Source organism: Euphorbia lathyris, chromosome 9 (genome assembly GCF_963576675.1).
Source record: "Euphorbia lathyris chromosome 9, ddEupLath1.1, whole genome shotgun sequence".
In the NCBI taxonomy this organism is placed as follows: domain Eukaryota; kingdom Viridiplantae; phylum Streptophyta; class Magnoliopsida; order Malpighiales; family Euphorbiaceae; genus Euphorbia; species Euphorbia lathyris.
The window spans coordinates 78,462,039-78,482,882 of NC_088918.1; the positions used below are offsets into that span (position 1 = coordinate 78,462,039).

Here is a 20,844-nt window from a genome sequence, read left to right on the forward strand (position 1 = left end):
CGAACCAAATACCGAACCGCTCATGAGCGGCTCAGCTCATTTACAAGCCTATTGTTTTATATATAGATGTTAAATTAGTCATTCTCCAAACAATAATTAATTAATGTTTCTTTCAATCACTATGCTGACTTCCCACCTCTTACTTTTCTTAAATCTTAAGCATATTTTCCATTATCACTATTTGGTACTTACTCAACATCTTCAAATCATTTCATTAACCTCTAAACCTAATTTCTTTACTTAAATCCAATGTTATGAAAACCGAACCGGACCGAGCGATTCGACCGGTTCAACCGTGAACCGGTCAAATCTCCGATTTAATCTGTTCAACAAACCAGACTGAACCGCTTGAACCGACTGGATCAACCGTGAACCTAGGCCTTTAGGGATTATTAGATATATCTTACCACTAAACTATCTTTCAACTTGTTATTAAAAACAACACTATATAATGATACTTAAACTTTAAAACTTTTTTTTTTAAAAAAAGTTAAAATTTTATTTAGTATTTATTTTTTTATATATTTTGATAAATATTAGTATTAAAAACCTAATTAATCTTTGTAATATAAACAAAGTTAATTTAGTATTTAAATTTTAAATATATATAAAATAAAATTTTAAACTCTTAGTAAATTTTATAATTTAAATGAAATTAATATATATATTATCTATGAGGTCATCCGGTTCAATCAATACGAATCAAACGATTGAACCAATTGACTCTTGATCTAGTTGTCAATCTGGTTCGACATCCGGTCCGGTTTTTAAAACATTGCTTAAATCTTTTCATACATTCTTCAATGATTCCCAACTCTCCTCTCAAAGCTTTACCATTTCCATCCTTTTTCTTCCCCTCTCCTTTCAATATCACAGAAACACAAACTTCACATCTTTCTCCCCAATTCTCCAATCAAATGAGGAATTCAAAACCAAACATGAAGAACTATGATTACAGTTTCTGGATTCTCAGTTTCACAGCAACTCTAATGGTGATTTTAATGTTTCTGAGCAGCAGACCATGGTTTTTCAAACAAGAACAAATTCAAATTCAAACTCCATTGAAGAACAGCATTGCTGTGGCATCAAAAGGAAAAGATTACCCTCCAATTATTGCTTACTGGATTTGTGGTACAAAAGGAGATAGTAAGAGAATGATAAGGCTTTTGAAAGCAATTTATCATCCAAGAAACCATTATTTATTACAATTAGATGGTGATTCTTCAGTTCATGAGAGGAAAAGTTTACTTGGTTCTGTCAAATCTGAAAGTTTGTTTGCAAGTTTTGGGAATGTTGATGTTGTTGGTAAGAGTTATGGTGTTAATAGAGAAGGATCTTCTGGTCTTGCTGCTATACTTCATGCTGCTGCTGTTCTTCTTAAGCTGGATAAAAATTGGGATTGGTTCATCAATTTAAGCCCTCTTGATTATCCCATTCTCACTCAAGACGGTATGTATTAAGGCTTCTGAAGTTGGCGGACATAGTCAGTTTAGCTTAAATCGAAGTTTAGTTGTCAATTCAGTTCCGAAGTTCGGTAAAATTTGACAAACTAGTTTAGATTTGACTAACTGTTAGGTATTAAATCCTGATTGCTTTTAGACTAATTTATCAATTTTTGCCAACTTCAAAACTGAATTGATACTTAAACTTCGATTTTAGCTAAACTGACCATGCTTACCAACTTCAAACGCCATTTTAACCCTTAATTCGTTAATGTTGAGTATAATTTACTACTTGTGTATCTTTTTTCCTTAACATAGTGCGGCTCTATACTTGTAGATAGGGCTGTAATTGAGCAGAGCCGATCCGAGCATTGATTTCTCGTTAGAAAATTGACAAAGTCAAGTTCAACATCTTGTTTGTGAGATGCTCATGAGCTTGTTCACGAGTTTTGCTCGCGAAAAGCTAACTCGTTAATTCTGTTCATGAACTTTGCTTGCAAACAACTCATTAATTATGCGTATTTGATTAGCCTAAAACTACATGGTTTTGAAACCTAGGCCCGTCTGTTTGCCGAAAAATATTATGCACGAAAATATTTTTCTGAAAACTTTAGGCTAGTCAATATAAAAATATATGAAGAAAGTGAGCAAAACATAAGAATAGGTTAGGGAAATAAAAAAGTGTGACCTAGAGGTCAAGGGTTCCAGTCTTAGGAACGGTCTCTTGCTAAAAAAAATTGGCAGTGGACAACTTGCCCCAGTACACCCTTGTGGTGGGACCCCTCCCCGGACCCTCGCTTAGCGGGAACGCGTAGTGCACAGGGCCACCCTTTACACAGTCTAGCTCCCAAAATTTCGATCCTGGTTCCGGCACAGAGGGGAACGATAAGGCTTTTGAAAGCAATTTATCATCCAAAAATTCATTATTTATTACAATTAGATGGTGATTCTTCAGTTCATGAGAGGAAGAGTTTACTTGGCTCTATCAAATCTGAAAGTTTGTTTACAAGTTTTGGGAATGTTGATGCTGTTGATAAGAGTTATGGTGTTAATAAAGAAGGATCTTCAGGTCTTGCTGCTATACTTCATGCTGCTGCTGTTCTTCTTAAGCTGAATAAAAATTGGGATTGGTTCATCAATTTAGGCCCTTTTGATTATCCAATTCTCACTCAAGATGGTATGTTATTAATCTTGAAAGGGTCATAATGGCTTCTGAAGTTGGTACTTAAGGTCAGTTTAGTTCAAATCTAAGTTTAGGTACTAATCCAGTTTTGAAATTATTGGCAAAACTCGACAAATTAGTTCAAATTTAACTAACTTTTAGATATTAAAACTGATTGTTTTTAGGCTAATTCGCCAATTTTTGCCAACTTTACAATTCATTTGATACCTAAACTTCGATTTGGACTAAGCTACTTTGTCCACCAACTTGAGAAGCCATTTTGACCTTTAATTCATTAATGTTGTGTATAATTTACTACTTGTGTATCTTTTTCCTCTAACATAGTGTGGCCCGATACCTTGTAGATAGGCCGAGTTGACCGATTATGCTTGGCTCATTAGAAAATTAATGAGCTCGAGTTCAATATCTTGTTCGTGAGCTGCTCCTGAGCTTGTTCAACAGTTCATTATTTCTGTTCATGAACTTGACTCGCGAACAACTCATTAATTATGTTATTTGATTAGCACAAAATTACATAGTTTTGAAACTTAGGCCCCGTCTGTTTACCGAAAAATATTATGCAAGAAAATAATTTTCTGATTTTTCTTGTTGGTTTGCTTAGTAAAATAAGTCAAAAGGTTAGTCACCATAAAAGTATACGAAGAAAGTGAATAAAACATAAAAATAGGTTAGTAAAATAATCTTTTTATATACTGTCTAGCCCCCGAGGAGAATGATATGGCTATTGAAAGCAATTTATCATCCAAGAAATCATTATTTATTACAATTAGATGCTGATTCTTCAGTTCATGAGAGGAAACATTTAGTTGGTTGTATCAAATCTCAAAGATTGTTTGCAAGTTTTGGGGATGTTAATTAGGTCTAAATTACATTTGTTGTCTCACGTACTTGACTAAAAACCCCAATTCTTTATACGTGAACTAAAACTTCAACTGTTTCTAAACTTTTAAAAATTACAAATGATCCATATTATCATCCAATTGCATTTAACAACTCCCTATTTCTTAATAGAATTTGTCTGATGCAAAAAATGGGAGACACTCCGCTACGTATAAAAAAATGATAAATAGACAAATAATTAGGAACTTTTGAAAGTTCGGGTCAGTTGAAGTTTTTGGGTTATTGAATGCAATTGAACAAAAACATAGAGTCAATTCGAACTTTTGAAAGTTCAGTGGGCAATTAATGTTTTTAGTACAACAGGAAAGAGATATGTTCATTAATTGTGTTTATTTTTATTTGATTAACACAAAACTAACGTATATTTTGTTTTATATTTCCCTTTTGTAGAATTAATAATAATAATAAAAAAAAATCGAACGAAACTTGTTCACGAGTATGTTTATGAAACTTGTGATCAAGTTTGTTCATGAACCTATAACCGATCTTGCTCACGAGCTTTCGAATCAAGTTTCACCGTTTTTAAACTCGGTTCACTTAGAAATTGAGCCGAACACGGTTAAGTTTTTATATAAACGAATGGCTCGGCTCATTTACAACTTTATTTGTAGATATTGTGAATTGAATCCCACCGTTTTAAAACACGTTTGTATTGCATGACTCTTGCAATAAAATTTTCACTGATATTTTACTCTTTTTTTTTTTTTTTTTGGTAGACCTTCTCCATGCCCTGAGTTTCTTGCCAAGGGATGTCAACTTTTTACACTATTTTAGCAAATCTGACTGGGAAAAGTAAGCTTGAGTTATTATTATTACTATTTTTTTAAATATATATTTTAAACTCCTATTTAACATTGTGATATTCAAAATTTTATCATTTGATTCCTGTATTATCATTTGATAACATTTGACCTTAAAATATTTAAATAAGTGACATTTAATCCATTTTGGATGTAAAATTAACTGATTTGTTAATTTTTTTTCACTTGGCGCAACGGTAAACATTGTTGTCGTGTGACTGAGAGGTCACGAGTTCGAGTTAGGAGCGGCCTCTTGCCAAAAAAATTGGCAGGGAAGGCTTGCCCCAGTACACCCTTGTGGCGGGATCCCTCCCCGGACCCTCGCTTAAGCGGGGACGCGTAGTGCACCAAGACGCCCTTTTTATAGACTTAATACGTGGATAACGAATGAATTAATTTTTTTTCTTATTTCTCAACATATTAAATCTGTATGATTTTTTTTTTAAAAAAATTGTCATGTATACATACGTCGTGTCAAAAATTGTGACAAGAATTATCAAATCAGTTAAATTTTCATCCAAATGAATTAAAGGTCACCTATGAAAATACATCAGGAGACAAATATTACCAAATAATACCATATGGGTCAAATGATAAGTTTTTGAATACCATATGAGTCGAATATGCTTTTATTCCTATATATTTATGAAGTGGTGTTCACATGGATTCTGAATGATCAAATGAATTTGGTTATTCACTGTTAGATATAGGTTTATTAAAATCTTAAAGTGGAGATTCAAAGCATCCTAAGACTTAAAATTAAGGCTTAATGCATATATACACACTTAAACTTGGCAAGTTTTGCCTAATGGCACCCTCAACTTTTAAAATAACCTATCACACACCTATAGTTGGCTTTAAAAACCTATCGCACACCTATAGTTGGCTCATTCGGACCTCCTACGCACAAAATCGTTGATTTTTCGTCTTTGACAGATGAGGTGGCATACCGAACGAACTCTCGCGCTTTTCTTTTTTTTCTATAACACGCATACCATCTCGTTCGTTAAAGATGAAAGATCAACGATTTTGTGTGTAGGAGGTCCGAATGAGGCAACTATAGGTGTGTAATAGATTTTTAAAGCCAACTATAGGTGTACAATAGGTTTTTAAAGCCAACTATAAGTGCGTGATAAGTTATTTTAAAAGTTCAGAATGCCAGTAGGCAAAACGTGCCAAGTTCAAAGGTGTAAATATGCATTGAGCCTAAAATTAATAAGCTGTGATTTGGTCATTCAGATCCATGAATAGTTACTGAATTTGGTTGGATGGATGCAGGAGGTACAATATAGATCAAGTAGTTATAGATCCAAGTTTATATCTTGGAAAGAGAAGTGATCTTATGTATGCTGTTGAAACAAGAACAAAACCAAATGCATTCAACATCTTTGGAGGTTTAATTACTTGTTAGTTTGGTACAAATTTGCTCCGACGGGACGGGTAAATTGCACTGATAATCACTTAAGTTTGGACAACATCCAATCAGGTAACAAAAGTTTATTTTGTATCGATTAAATAGTTCATCTTTGCATTTTGTACCAATAACATTTTCAAGCTAAATTCTCGACGAAAATGCTGATTAAGATCGATTTTTAGACCCGTAAAGATCCTTTTTGAAAAGTAGGTTTGGAGTGAATTGGTTTATTTACCATGCTAGTCTGGTAATGTAAGGTTGCAAATTGGGCGGAAATTATCCGCGCTAACGGAGATTCGCCCTTACAATGACATGGAATAATCCCTATTTTATTTTCCTATGAGGTGGGGAGGGAGAAAAAAATTCCCGGAGAGACGGGAACCTTTCTCCCCACTCTACGAGGATTCCCATCCATCTCCCATCCCCGTATAGTTTATTTTTAGATATTTATTTCTATATTTGGAGATTTTTTAAGAGAAAAATATAAAAATAAACTTTGTGTTTGACAAATTTGCAAATTTATAAACAGGGGTTATGTGTTTTGTGAAATTTGCAGCTAAAAGATCTGTGAGTCAATTTTTCAGTTAAACAATACGTGTGGTTTAGTTAATTTGTAAAATCAAATCTTGTAGTTCGGGTAATTTGCAAAGTCGGTCTTTTTAATTGTTCCAAATCGCTCCATTTTGGGGTAAATAGTCATACAATAATCTTTGACGAAATAACTGAGTTTGTAAACTGCACAAAGCACAGAACCGTTGTTTGCAAACTTTTAAACCACATAAACTATCTTTGCAATCGGTCAAAACATATAATTTATTTTGGGTAAATAATTATAAAGTCCCTATGTTTTTACTTAACATATTAGTAGGTCCATCATATTATTATAAGGTCCTTAAGTTTTAATTTAATCAACTATTTAGTCATTTGTTTTTATAGATGAAAGTCCAAATTGCCCCTAGTTATTTACATAAAAAAAACTTAACTTTTAATGCCAAAATTTAATCTAAATAGTTTTAATAAAGTTTATAAAATATGCATACACCAAAATTTATATAATTGTATATACTAATTATTAAAAATGTATTTTTATTCTATTAAATTTTTATTTTTTAATATAATGTCTTTAAACTAACATTAAATACTAATATTTTTTTTAAAAAATCATATCTTTTTTCTTCATTTATAAAATTTATTAGAGATAAATAAAGATTAATTTTTACAAAATTTATATAGTTTTGCTCATATTTAATAATTTTTGAGATATTTTTCATTCATTTTTTAGTCAATAAATTTTTAGGCTACTAAATTACAGTTCTATAATTATATAAAATTTAATAAATTAATTACTCAATATTGTAGAGATTATGTAGTAAAAAAGAAAAAAAAAATAAAATCGGAAAAATAGATGTTTTATTATTAAAACATAGAGTAAAGGGTAATTTTGGTATTTTGAAATTTATTTGATATAAGTTGACCATTGACTCAAACATAAGGACTAAGGAGTTGATGAACACAAAAACTGAGGGACTATATAATTATTTCTAAAAATAAGGGGACCGACTAGTGTATTAAGTAAAAACTCAGGGACCTTATAATTATTTACCCATTTATTTTTATATTTTTTTATAATTTTTTATTTACTTTTATATTTGCTAGATTAATGTATTACTCATAAATTATGATTGGTGGATTTTTTCGTATGAAGTATATAATATTTTATAGATTATATTTATCTTACTGTATTATATGGCAAAATTTTAAATTTCACTGAAGAAAATATAATTTGGAATTTGAGAAATAGGGAATAGGATAACCACGAGTCCACACAGAGACAAGACTGTGAACTATCTTTTTTCCATTTTATAAATTGAGACGGAGACGAGGATTCCTCATCTAAATGGAGACATGGAAGCATCTCATTTCCACCCCGTCCATTTGCAATCCTAGTATTGGTGACAATAAATTAATACATGTAGCGCTTACGTGGTTTGAGTGAATTGACTAAGCGTTAATACCTATATTTTGAGTGAAAATTTGACCCGTGGATCTATTAGTACAAAATGCAAAGATGAGTTATTTTATTGATACAAAAATAAACTTTTACGATCTTACTGGAACATCGTCGAATCTTAAGCGTCCATCGGTACGATTTACCTCTACTCCGACCTACTTAATATAATTGATCGATTAATGCAGGTTCTCCATGGATGATTCTTACAAGAGAATTGACAGAATACTGCATACAAGGATGGGAAAATCTCCCAAGAAAACTACTGATGTATTTCAACAACGTAGCATTCCCGCTCCAATTCTACTTCCACACCGTTATTTGCAACTCTCCCGAATTCCAAAACAAAACGAGCATAAATACCGATCTAATAAGGTACATTTCCAACACCGATTATGATCAAATGGTGACTAGTGGAGCTGCATTTGCAACACCTTTTAAAGACGGGGATTCTCCGATGCTCAATAGGATCGATGAATCGATCTTAAACCGTAGCCAGCCGGACGGAGTGGTGGCCGGAAAGTGGTGTTCAGATTTAGATATGAATGACACAAATAGTTGCTCAAGTATTGGCAATGGTAGCATCAGTGATATTGATTCCATCAAGGCAGGGCCTAATGGTAGAAAACTTGCATTTTTATTGTCTCAATTTCAAATTAATGCCAAATTTACTAATAATCCCTGCTATCTATAACATTGCATTCATTTGGCCCAATACTATTTGTTCTTCCAAATATGTTGTCATTTGTTAGATTATACCAAAATGATTATCCAATTTTGTACAAATTATGAAAATGGGTTAATTACAAAAAAAAAAAAAAAATACCATGTGGTTTGGTCGCTTTGCGATGTGGTAACGGTGATATTTTTTTTTTTTTTTTGCAAACGCAACTATGTGGTTTTCCAAAAATTTGCATTTGAGTTCACTTTGTCAGAATTTGATCGATAACGACTTCGAAATGAAAATTTTCAAGAGTTAAATGATATTTTAAACAACTTTAATTCTTCAACTTTTTCGGTTTGAGATCATTTAGGTGTTGTTTTCGATGAGAGGGAAAGATAATGTTTAGAGAGAGAAAACTCCAAAAATGATGATTTTGAGAAATTAAGAATATGGTTCCATAGTAAATATGATACCAACCAAGTTTAATTCTTGAAAATTTTCATTTTGAGGTCGTTATCGGTCAAATTTGGCAAAGTAAAAAAACATGTAAAATTTTGCAACCATATGGTTGTGTTTGCAAAAAAAAAAATCACAGGTATCACATCGCAAATCGGCCAAACCACAAAGTATTTTTTTATAATTAACCCAAAATTTAATTGATGGAATTGAAGAAGTTGAAATTTATATACGGGAAAAAGTGTAAAATATGGAATGCACCATTGGTTACTGAACTTTCATAGTTGTCTTAAAATGGCCACTCAATTTCAAAATATCTCAATAAAATCATTTAACTTTAAATTTTATTTCAATAAAGTCATTCTCGCGATTTGGAAAGAAAAAGTACACTGAAAAGATGATGTGGTTTCCACGTTAGCCACACTCAAATCAGATCGCCGATATCGCTGACGTGTGGCAGCCACATATGCGTTAAAAAGTCAGGCAATTGAATATATCGATAATTATTTAATAAAAATCATTGACACATGATAGTCATATCACTTTTTCGGTGTCTTTTTATTCTTGAAGTCGCCAAATGATTTTATTGAGAGAAATCGAAGTTGAGTGATCATTTTAAGACAATTATGAAAATTCAGTGACCAATAATGCATTTAACCTGTAAAAATTGTGTAATTTTACCATAATATCTAAAATGGTGCAATTTTACCCATAACATTAACAACCAAAAATAATTTTACCTCTGACGTTAACAAGGTGAATCAATTTCAAACTTAATTAAAAAACATAAATATGTTGTTCCCGTATTTTATATATATATATATATATATATTAGTAGAAACACGAAAGGAAAAACAAACAAACAAAGAACAACTAACCTGAGATCAGCCTAGGAAAGCTAACCCCAATCCTATCCTCTAAAAGAAGAGAAGAGAGAAAGATAGGAGGATCAGAAAGGGTAGTAACGCCTAACATCCCCTCATGACCAGCTGCCGCCAAGCGATCTGCAACCCGGTTTTGCTCTCTGAAAATGTGGCTGAACTTTAAGAACTCAAAGGAAGAGCAAAGCTTTTTAATAGCTTTGATAAGGTTGCGGCTATTAAGACAAATAGCATGATTATCAGAAATCATTTTGATAGCCTCCATGTTATCAAACTCCACAGATAACCTCTTAACACCCAGACTCTTGGCAAGCTTGATTCCAGAGAGAATACCCCAAAGCTCCGCAGAAAAGGAAGAGCCCAACCCCAGATTCTGGGTGAACCCAGACAGCCAGGCGCCCCCCGCATCTCTAAGAACACCTCCGGCAGCAATCTTTCCATTGTTAAGGCAGGAGCCATCCGTATTCAACTTCACCACCCCATCTCTCGGCCTGCTCCATCCAACGAGGTGGACATCTTTTTTCTGGGTAGACCTGGAAAGGGAATCCCCTTTGAAACTCTCAGTAATAATAGAGAGTTTTTTCGAGAAGAACTAGGCTAAGTTAGGAATAAAAACAGTTTTATCACCAAAAATATCCTCGTTCATCCACTTCCAAATTTGGTGACAGATGATAACAAAGAAAATGTCACCATGCTCCATGTTAGCCAGTAATTTCCCACTAACACCATTAGAGAACCAGTCATACTCAGAGTGGGCAAGGAAGGAAGAGAGAATTTGGTGTGGGAGAATTTTCTTCCACACCTCTTTACTCTTAGAGCAGTCCATAAGAGCATGGCACAAAGTTTCATCATGGCCTCTGCATCTACTGCAAGCTCCTGAATCCACCAAATGCCGTCTGTGCCTATCCGAATTAGTAAACAACTTGTCCTTAACTCCCAGCCACAGGAAACTCCTAATACGGTAAGGGACTCTAAGGGCCCAAATGGATTTCCAAGTATCAGAGAGAGGATCGGACCTGTTGAGGGTAAAAGCTTCAAAGGCCGATTTGCAAGAATAAGCTCCATTGTTAGTCAGGGCCCAACAATGCCTATCCTTATCTTCCTCTTGATTACTAATCTTCACTCCCCTAATTCTAAGGAGAGTATCCAGGCTAAAGAAGGTATCAAACTTTGACCAAATCCAGTCCCCCTCAGAGTCCACCACATCGGCAATCCTCTAGTTACGGATGTTACTAGGCGGGGGGGAGCTACACACTTCTAATAACGGTTTGTCTCCAATCCAGGTATCATTCCAGAAACTGATGGACTTGCCATTACCCACCTCTAGGCCAACCCCCGAGCAGAACTCTGCAAACACAATGCTAAGCCCTGGAAAAAAACAATTGACAACTCTCTTCTTAGGGCCCCCAAAGATTTTGTCTTTCCGATACTTACCACAGAGAAGACGAACCCAAAGAGAGGAGGGGCATTGCCACATTCTCCAGAGAAGCTTCATTAATAAGACTTTGTTATTGTCCTTAGCTTGTCTTATGCCAAGACCCCCCATACTTTTCGGCTGGCAGACCTCCTTCCAAGGGACAAGGTGAATCTTTTTCCCCTCTCCATACTCTCCCCAAAGGAAACGCCGGTTAATTTTATCAAGCTCATTGAGAACAGGCTCAGGCAGTCTGCAGGCTTGCATGATATGATTAGGAGCCGCGCAATTGACAGACTGAATTAAAGTTAGACGGCCTGCCAGGGAAAGAGAATTAGCTTTCCAACTAGCACATAACCCATTAGTTTTATCCAGAGTCTCTTTAAAAGAGGCTTTGGAAACTCTGTCGCTATGGAGGGGGACCCCAAGATACTTACCCAAAGAGTGAGTAAGAGGAATGCCAGATAAATCACTTAGCCTTTTACAAACGCCTTTATCCATGTTCTTAGAGCAAAGCATCCGAGATTTTTGGATATTGATCTTATGGCCAGAAGCAGCGCAGAAACAATTAAGGATATCCATAACCACACCAACTTGCTCCTTATTCCCTTCCACAAAGATCATCACATCGCCAGCGAAGAACAAATGGGTAATAGGAGGGCAAAACTTGTTAATGGACACAGGATGGAAAATCCCCTTGCTCACAGCCTCTTGGATCAGGTGAGACAACCTCTCCATAGCAATAACAAACAGGAAGGGGCTCATAGGATCCCCTTGACGGATTCCCCTAGAGGGAGAGAACTCATCAGACATATCTCCATTGATCAAAACCTGAAAAACAGGAGAAGAAATGCAATCCTCAATCAATCTCCTCCAGCTATCCGGGATACCAGCTCTCTTTAAACTATCTAGAAGAAAACTCCAGTTTAAACGGTCATAAGCTTTCTCCAGATCCAGCTTGAGCGCCACAATCCCTTTCTCACCCTTCTTCTTTCTATCAGAGCGTCCACGTCCCTCTCCAGGTTGAATTCAGAATTGGCCCTTCTCTGCCCGTCCTGCTTTGAATAGAGGATTTGTTCGAGCACCATGGGACATTCCACACTTTTGTGCCCTCCGCTGCAAACCTCGCAGCTCACTACTGCCCCTGGTGATCTCAAGTGGCTTCCTAGCAGAGCTACCTTTTCTGTGAGTGCTGCTATCTGAGGATTGGATTTTGGACACATCCCAATACACCCCTCTGATGTTGTACCCCTGCTCTGAGGCGGCTTTACATCTTGCCAACATGCACTCCGTTCAGCCAATTCTTTCACCAGATTATAAGCCTGTGTTGTGGTTTTGTTGAACAGATTTCCTCATGCCGCTGTATCAAGAAAAGCACGGCTGACAGGAGATATTCCTGAGTAGAACATATCAACAAGCTGGTACCGCTGGTAATCATAGTGGGGGCACCTTCTCAACAGCCTCTGGAATCTCTCCCAGGCTAGATTCGGGTTCTCACTTTCAGACTGCCTAAACGATGCGATTTCGCTTCTCAACTGAGCAGTCTTTGATGGGGGGAAATATTTGGCTAGGAAAGTTGATACGGTATTGTCCCAATCGGTGAGAGAGCCTGGCTCAACTGAATGTAACCATTCTGCAGCTTCTTCTTTTAAGGAAAATCTGAACAACTTCTGGTAGACTTGCTCAGATGTAACTTCTTCGCACTTGAAGGTGCTGCAATATTCTACGAATTTGTCAAGGTGTGAATTGGGATCTTCGTAGTAATCCCCCTTGAACTGTCCCGAGCTCTGGATCATCTGGATCATTGCTGGCCTGATTTCGAATGATTCTGCTGTTATTGCTGGCTCTAGGATACCGGAGGTGCTTGTCGGCCATCTCGCCTTAAGCAGCTCCATCACTGACATGTCCTCGGCCATTGTATTCTCGACTCAGGCCCTGCAAGAACAGTTTCAGCTTATGAATTCAGATAAGAGTACGATTGATAATCAGTCCCTCGGTTGGACAAATCCCAAACAATTATTTAAGCTTCGCAATGAATTAATTAATTATAGACAAAAATAGTCCCCGACAACGGCGCCAAAAACTTGATGCTGCTAAAATATATAGCAATAAACAGGACAAGAGTATCCTATCGCAACAAGTAGTACAATGCTTAAGCACGAGATCGAACCACAAGGACTAGTTGCCACAACTGATTATTCTAGCAAAGACGGGTGATTGTTCAGGATGTTGAATAAATGTCGAATAGTTGATAAGCAGATCAATTTGCAAACAAAATATAAAAGAAACTTTTGGTTGGGAAGATGTGGTCTAATTGATGAAACAATCCAGGATGAGGATTCCCTTGATTGGTTTCCTTGGATGACTTACTGGGATTCAGGTTTATATCCTAATGATAATTGACGGTAATCACCTAATTAGCCACTTGAAGACTGCCAATCTTGTGTGGTCTATTCGCAAAACTTTGGTTAACGCATAGCCTAGGTCATGCAAAGCTTTAGGTTCAGTGGTGATTAAGGCAAGAACCGTAGCTCAGCCACAAATCCGCACCCCTAGTGGTCTCTAGCGAGGTCAGATTATTCTGGTTCGGGATAGGTGGTTCCTTGGTCGGGCACCCACCTATCAACAATCCCAAACTTGTCAGAATTGAGGAGCTTGACGTTCCATAATTTCAGGCTAGTTGATCATCATCGAATCTCATTCTAACAATAACTCCTAATTCTAACAAATTTAAGGCACTAAGCTTGCATAATCTGATCAATTGGGAATAATTCCCATAAACCCAAATCCCTAATCATTCTAGGTTACACAATCAATCTCATCCCCATCCCAGGTTGGATGGGGATTAGTTCATGGTCAAACTAATCAACTCAAAGAGGCACAAATTATCAACATGAATCATCATTAATTAAAGAAGTAAAATGCAAAAGACAGATTTAGGAGTTTAGAGATCTAAAACCCGGTTTGTCTGATTCTGATTACACAATGGAGAGAACTCCCCTCACCAATCTTCAATAAAACAGCAATTACAATGGTAGAAAGCCCTAAAATCTACTAAAAAGAGAAAAGAAGGAAGAGGAAGAGATCAATAATGCAGAAAAAGAAAAAGGTAACCCTCACAAAGGAGGCATATTGTTCTATTTATAGTGCTAGGTGTGTCAGGGGTATTTTGGACATTTATTTTGGTCAGAATTCGCGCCCTGAAGATGAGAAAACGCTGGGAAATTGCTTCCCAGCGTCTCATCTCATCGAGACAAGAGGTGTCTCGACGAGACGAAAGGGTGTCTCGACGAGAAAATGGGTGTCTCATCGAGACACCACGTGATGGTTCCCTTTGGGACCATCGGGGCCACCTCGTCTCGGCGAGACAGGCTTTGTCTCGGCGAGACGAGGGCCTGTCTCGACAAGACAGACACTGTCTCGACGAGACAGGTGTTGAGAAGTCCGAAAACCCCTCCTGGATGCATCTGTTTCGGTCCCTGTTTCCAGCATTTGTTCTGGTGGTCCTTGAACTGTCCGGAAATGCTCAAAACGTCCTAAAAACACCTGAGAATACAGAAAATGCCATAAATAACAGAAATGATTCCTTTTAACTAAAAGATAACAGAATGATATGAGGTTGCGCAGGAATAAAGCAAGAACGAACTAAAACGATCCTAAAATCCCCATATAAATGGGAGCTATCACGATGTCAGTAGGCTCTATGGAAATTAGGGATTTTGTGGCAACCCCGTTGGGCGGGGCGTTGGTCCAGGGGTTGCGGGTCACATTATCCCATTTTCTATTGCTAACTCGATTGATAATTTCAACTCTGAAAAAGGCCTGGGGAGATTTTCCTGGAGAGATAAGGTGATGGGGGTGACCGAGGAGGAACCCATGATGGAGGATGACATTATCGAGGAGGAGTTAGAGGATGTCTTTTCCGACTCTGATATTGAGGACGGTGAACAAGAGGACCCGCTGTGTCCTGTGATCCGACTTTTTTTCTGAAGATAAGCGTGTCCTCAGGTCCAAATGGAAACTTGCCTTAATTGTCATTGTGCTTGGGAAAAGGATAAGCTTCAATTACTTTGCTCAGAGGATCCAGGCACAATGGGCAAAGAAAGGGAAGGTTACCATTACGGACCTGAAGAATGACTACTATGTCATTAAGTTTACAAGGGCAGAAGATTCTAATGCAGTAGTTAATGGTGGCCCCTATATCATATCCAATCATGTATTGGCTTTGAGGCCATGGGTCCCAAATTTTAATCCTCATGACTGCTCTGTGAATAGGATCCTTACTTGGGTTAGATTCCCACGCTTACCCATTGAATACTATATCGAAAGATTCCTTAATAAAATTGGAGGCCTGGTTAGGAAAGTCCACCATGTGGACAAAACTACCGTTGGGGAAGTGAGAGGCAAATTTGACAGGGTTTGTATCGACATTGATCTTGCTAAGCCTCTTCTGTCTAAATTCTGCGTTCAGAATAAGGTCTTTCATATTGAATACGAAGGTATTCACAATATCTGCTATGAGTGTGGTATGTTTGGCCATACTTATGATGGTTGTCCTAAAAGAAGGAATGTGGTTGAGCCATCTCCTGGGCAATAACCACATTATCCATCATTTGCCTACCAGGTTCAAAACTTCCTTGATTCTGGCTTATAATCTCAGGAAGAATACGCCGGAGTCTATTAGCCACAATTTTAGTGATAGCTTTATATAACACATTGCAAAGACTAATCGGCCTCATTTGTAAAAAAGAGGAAGGTTTTTCAACTTTTGGGATCAGAACCAGGAGGGTTTTATTCACCAGCCTAATATCGTTGGATCCGCCGAAAACACCTTTAATAAAACTGTAAATGCCTTCCTTCACAGTTTCCCAGTGTTTATAGTAAAAACTAGCAGGAATACCATCGATCCCTAGAGCCTTAGTAGCTCCAATACTGGAGAAAGCCAGATCAATTTCTTTCTGGTCAATAGGATGGAAAGCTTCCTTAATAGCATCCTCCTCCAACCTAGGAAAGGAAATCCCAGAGAGGGCTTTATCCAGATCCACCTCATCCTCTTTAAAAAGGTCTTTATAGAAGTCAATGGCCAGGCGACGAATATCTTCCTCCTCATAGACCCAATCACCATTGGAGTCCTTAATAGCATCGATCTGATTCCTCTGCCTCCTAATAATAGTAGAAAGGTGGAAAAACCTGGTATTCCGGTCTCCGTCCTTAATCCAAGCCTTTCTAGATTTCTGGAACCAAAGAAGCTCTTCCTGTCTAAGCACAGCTTCCAACTCGTTCTGGAGAGATCTAAGATGACAATTCAGACTGTGATCGAAACGGATCTCCAAACAGCGTTGAATGCCTTCAATTCTTCTTAAAAGTTTATTTTTTCTTCTGATAATGTGGCCAAAGATCTTTTTATTCCATCCCACCACATTCTTTCTAAACCCCTCAGCGGCAAGGAGAACATTAGAATGAGGTTGCCAATTGTCTTTAAAAAAAAATTTAAACTCATGATGGGATTCCCAGGCAACAAGGTACCTAAAAGGTCTATTCCCTTTAAGCCGATGATAATTAACCAGCTTAACGAGGATATGACAATGGTCAGAATGACGGAAAGGGAGATTCAGCACGTTCACCTCGGGAAATCTATAAATCGCAGCAACATTCGCATAAACTTTGTCCAACCGAACAAACACGCTATTCCTTTTCCAAGTAAACTTTTGACTAGCGGCTCCCAGGTCAGACAGCCCGCATAAATCCATATTCTGCTTGTGATTAAGGCACCGGTTCACACAATGATTACCCCCCTCCCTTTCTGATCACTCATAAGGGCAATATCATTAAAGTCCCCAGCCACCATCCAAGCATCCACCATGCTTGTACTTATAGAATACAGGATCTCCCACAACCTTTTTCAGTTAGTCAAAACAGGATCGGCATAAACAAAGGTGACAAAGAAAGGTTTATTACTAGGGTAACACACCTTACTATGAATGAATTGATTATCCATACTGATAATATCAATATTAACACGACCTGGCTTCCAAAAAAGCCAAATCCCCCCTGCCCGACCAGTAGCCTCCGATCTGACACAACTCCAATTCTTAAACTTTCTAACCACCTCATCTGCTTTGGAACCACTAACCTTGGTTTCCAGAAGAGCAAAACAAGAAGGATTAAATTGCTTAATTAGATCTTTAACATGGATGCGGGTAGCCTTGCCGCACCTCTAACATTCCAAACAAAAAAGTCCATCAGAAAGGAAGGCTACTGACACAGGCCCACACCCTAGACCAGGTATTTCTTCGGGGCTCCTGAGAGCCTTGAAGAGGTGCCATCAGGCCCCCTTTTATCCCAAGAATCCAAAGAACTATGGTTCTTTTTAGGGTTAGCCTTAGGTTTCTTCATATTCAACTTATTGACTCCCATAGTCTTTCCAATTGGGACATCAACAAGAGTTTTCAAATTACTAACCTCATTAGTCATCACTTTTCCTGTTGAGCCAAAGATCTGGGAGCTCCCCTTGGCAACAGCTTTGGAGTCGAAAAGAGGATTAATAGAGTCACCTAGGATGGTGGCTGGCTCGGCAGGTTCAAGGCCTGGCATGCTTAACTCCATATGCTCATTAGAAAGCTCTGAATCCTGTCCATCCTCAATAGACAGGACTCCGAACCTTGACCCTGAACCGGATGCTGAATCAACACCAGCACCAATCTTAATGTCAGGGGGCCTGACCTTGATCTCAGGAGCAATTTGGAGAGAATTCATCTCCTTATTGATATCTGGAGATTGATTCCCATCAGCATTTGCTCGTGGCTTCCTTCTGACCGACCTTTTGGCCAACATCTATGGGCCAAAATTCCTCCCTTCACATTGAAGTATGAGTGCCATAGAGAGAAGGTTGGCACACAATGAAGCATTCTGCCAAAGACTTCAGAAGCAAGTGAGTAAGTTGGCAGAAGAGGAAGCACGAGCAATCACGCTCAGGAGTGGAACACAGGTCAAAGGACCAAAATCCGTGCCTCAACGTGACGAGGGATTAGACCCAGTTACTGGTAATATTTTATCGGGTCCATCTTCTTCCAAGTAAGTGTTTCTGATCCGGTTTCGATAACTGACACTGCTGAACCACAAACACAGGTGACATTACCTTACCCTACTTCTAGAAGAGCTAAATTAGATAAGGATTATTCAAAAATGCTTAATGTGTTTAAGAAAATAGAGATTAATCTCCCGTTCCTTGAACTTCTTGAAAATATGCCTGTGTATGGAAAGTTTTTGAAAGAATTAATCTCTAAAAAGAAAAGATTAGGAGATCATGAGACTGTAATGCTGAGCCAGGAATGTTCTGCGATGCTCACAAACCCACTACCAAAAAAATCTAAGGATCCTGGTAGTTTTAGCATACCCTGCACAATAGGTAAAGTGCATTTTAAACGTGCATTGTGTGATCTAGGGGCAAGCATTAACTTAATGCCTTTATCTGTTTACAGGAAACTGGGGATGGGAGATCCAAAACCAACATCAGTCACCATACAGCTGGCAGACATATCGATAAGGCGACCAGTGGGGGTGGTAGAAGACCTTTTGGTGAAGGTAGACCAGTTCATTTTTCCGGCCGATTTTATGATAATGGACATCGAGGAGGACGATCAGGTGCCTATCTTATTAGGGAGACCTTTCCTCGTGACAGGACAGACTCTGATTGATGTCAAAGGGGGGAAATTAATTCTCCGTTTACAGAATGAGGAAGTGGAATTCAATATTCTGAAGTCTATGAAATTTCCTGTCGATGACGAATGTTGTAATTTTTTGAGCCTTACTGACTCTTTGGTTGAGAGCACTTTTCAGGAGAACGGGGTCAAGAATCTTAACATCGAGCTGGAAGAGGAGGAACTGTCAGATGAAGACGGTGGGGACGGCAGTAAAGAAGGATGTAATTAGGCCCAGCACGATGAACTCCTAGAAAGGGAAACCAAAACAAGGCCTAAAATGTCAATCGAAGAACCACCAACACTCGATCTAAAACCTTTACCTGTGCATTTAAAATATGTATTCTTAGCACCACCTGTACATTTACCTGTAATTATCTCTGCTAAACTTACAGGTCATGAGGAAGATCGTTTGGTGGATGTGCTAAGGAAGCATAAGGAGGCTTTTGGATGGCAAATGTCTGACATAAAAGGGATCAGCCCGTCACTTTGCGAACATCGGATTTATATGGAAGATAAAGTTAAGCCGACTGCTCAACCACAGAGAAGGCTTAATCCAAAAATGAAGGAGGTGGTGAAGGCTGAGGTGATTAAGCTGCTTGATGCAGGGATGATCTTTCCGATCTCTGATAGCCAGTGGGTGAGTCCCGTGCATATGGTGCCAAAGAAGGGAGGCACAACAGTGACGTTGAACGAGAAGAATGAGTTGATTCCGGTGCGGAAAACGACAGGGTGGCGAATGTGCATGGATTTCAGGAAATTGAACGATGCCACCCGGAAGGACCATTTCCCCCTTCCGTTCATCGATCAAATGCTTGAACGCATGGCAGGTAAGTTCTTCTTCTGTTGTGTGGATGGGTATTCGGGCTACATGCAAATCTCAGTGGATCCTGATGATCAGGAGAAGACCACTTTCAGATGCCCTTTTGGGACTTTTACATATAGACGGATGCCCTTTGGGCTATGCAATGCACCTGCTACGTTTCAGAGGTGCATGACAGCTATATTTTCTGACATGATAGAAAATTTCATGGAGGTCTTTATGGACGGTTTTTCTATTTTCGGGACAACCTTTGATAGCTGTTTGCATAACTTAGGTTTAATGCTGCAAAGATGTGAGGAGACTGATCTTGTCCTAAACTGGGAAAAATGTCAGTTTATGGTCACCGAATGTATTGTTTTAGGCCATAAGGTGTCACGAAAAGGTATTGAGGTAGACCCTGCTAAAGTTGAGGTCATTGAAAAATTGCCCCCCCCTCCAATGTCAAAGCAGTCAGGAGTTTTTTAGGCCATGCTGGATTTTATAGACGTTTCATAAAAGATTTTTCTAAAATTTCCAGGCCTATGACCCAATTGCTATTGAAGGATGCTACTTTCGTTTTCACACCCGAATGCCTAGAATCTTTCAATACCTTGAAAACTAAACTGACCGAAGCTCCCATTATGGTTAGCCCTAATTGGGATTTACCCTTTGAACTAATGTGTGATGCTAGCGACACAACCGTAGGTGCATGCTTAGGGCAGAAAGTGGACAAAATTTGCCAACCAATTTCTTATGCTAGTAAAACCCTTAATGATGCTCAAGTAAATTACACAACCACAGAAAAGGAATTATTAGCTGTGATTTTTGCACTTGAAAAATTTCGTTCATATTTAGTGCTGTCCAAAGTCATTGTTTACACTGATCATGCTGCATTGAGGTATTTGTTTTCTACGCAGGATGCGAAACCTAGGCTCCTTAGGTGGATCTTGTTGCTGCAAGAGTTTGATCTGGAGATACGAGATAAGAAAGGAGTGGAGAATGTGGTTGCTGATCATCTCTCCAGATTGGAACAGGAGGATAGGAATGAGGAAACGACTGCAGACATCCAAGAGAAGTTCCCCGATGAATACTTGCTGTCAATACAACATGTACCTTGGTTCGCTGATTTTGCTAACTTCCTTGTAGGGAAGGTGATCCCACCGAAGTTCTCCTACCAACA

At 38.0% G+C, this 20,844-nt stretch overlaps 1 protein-coding gene across 4 annotated transcripts; it reads left to right on the top strand.

The window, feature by feature from the left end:
• Nucleotides 1-829: 829 nt before the first annotated feature.
• LOC136205373 (beta-glucuronosyltransferase GlcAT14A-like) lies at nt 830-8,565 on the top strand. 4 transcript variants are annotated; one of them, XM_065995930.1, is made up of 5 exons: nt 830-1,449; nt 2,512-2,619; nt 4,242-4,317; nt 5,604-5,731; nt 7,936-8,565. In XM_065995930.1, the coding sequence occupies exons 1-5, from the start codon at nt 918-920 to the stop codon at nt 8,439-8,441; spliced, it is 1,350 nt and encodes a 449-aa protein (XP_065852002.1). In that variant the 5' UTR covers nt 830-917; the 3' UTR covers nt 8,442-8,565. The 4 variants fall into 4 exon arrangements, with proteins under 4 accessions (XP_065852002.1, XP_065852003.1, XP_065852004.1 ...); XM_065995931.1 differs by having other exon boundaries at nt 5,604-5,719; nt 7,936-8,562; XM_065995932.1 differs by lacking the exon at nt 2,512-2,619 and having other exon boundaries at nt 7,936-8,563.
• Nucleotides 8,566-20,844: the final 12,279 nt, after the last annotated feature.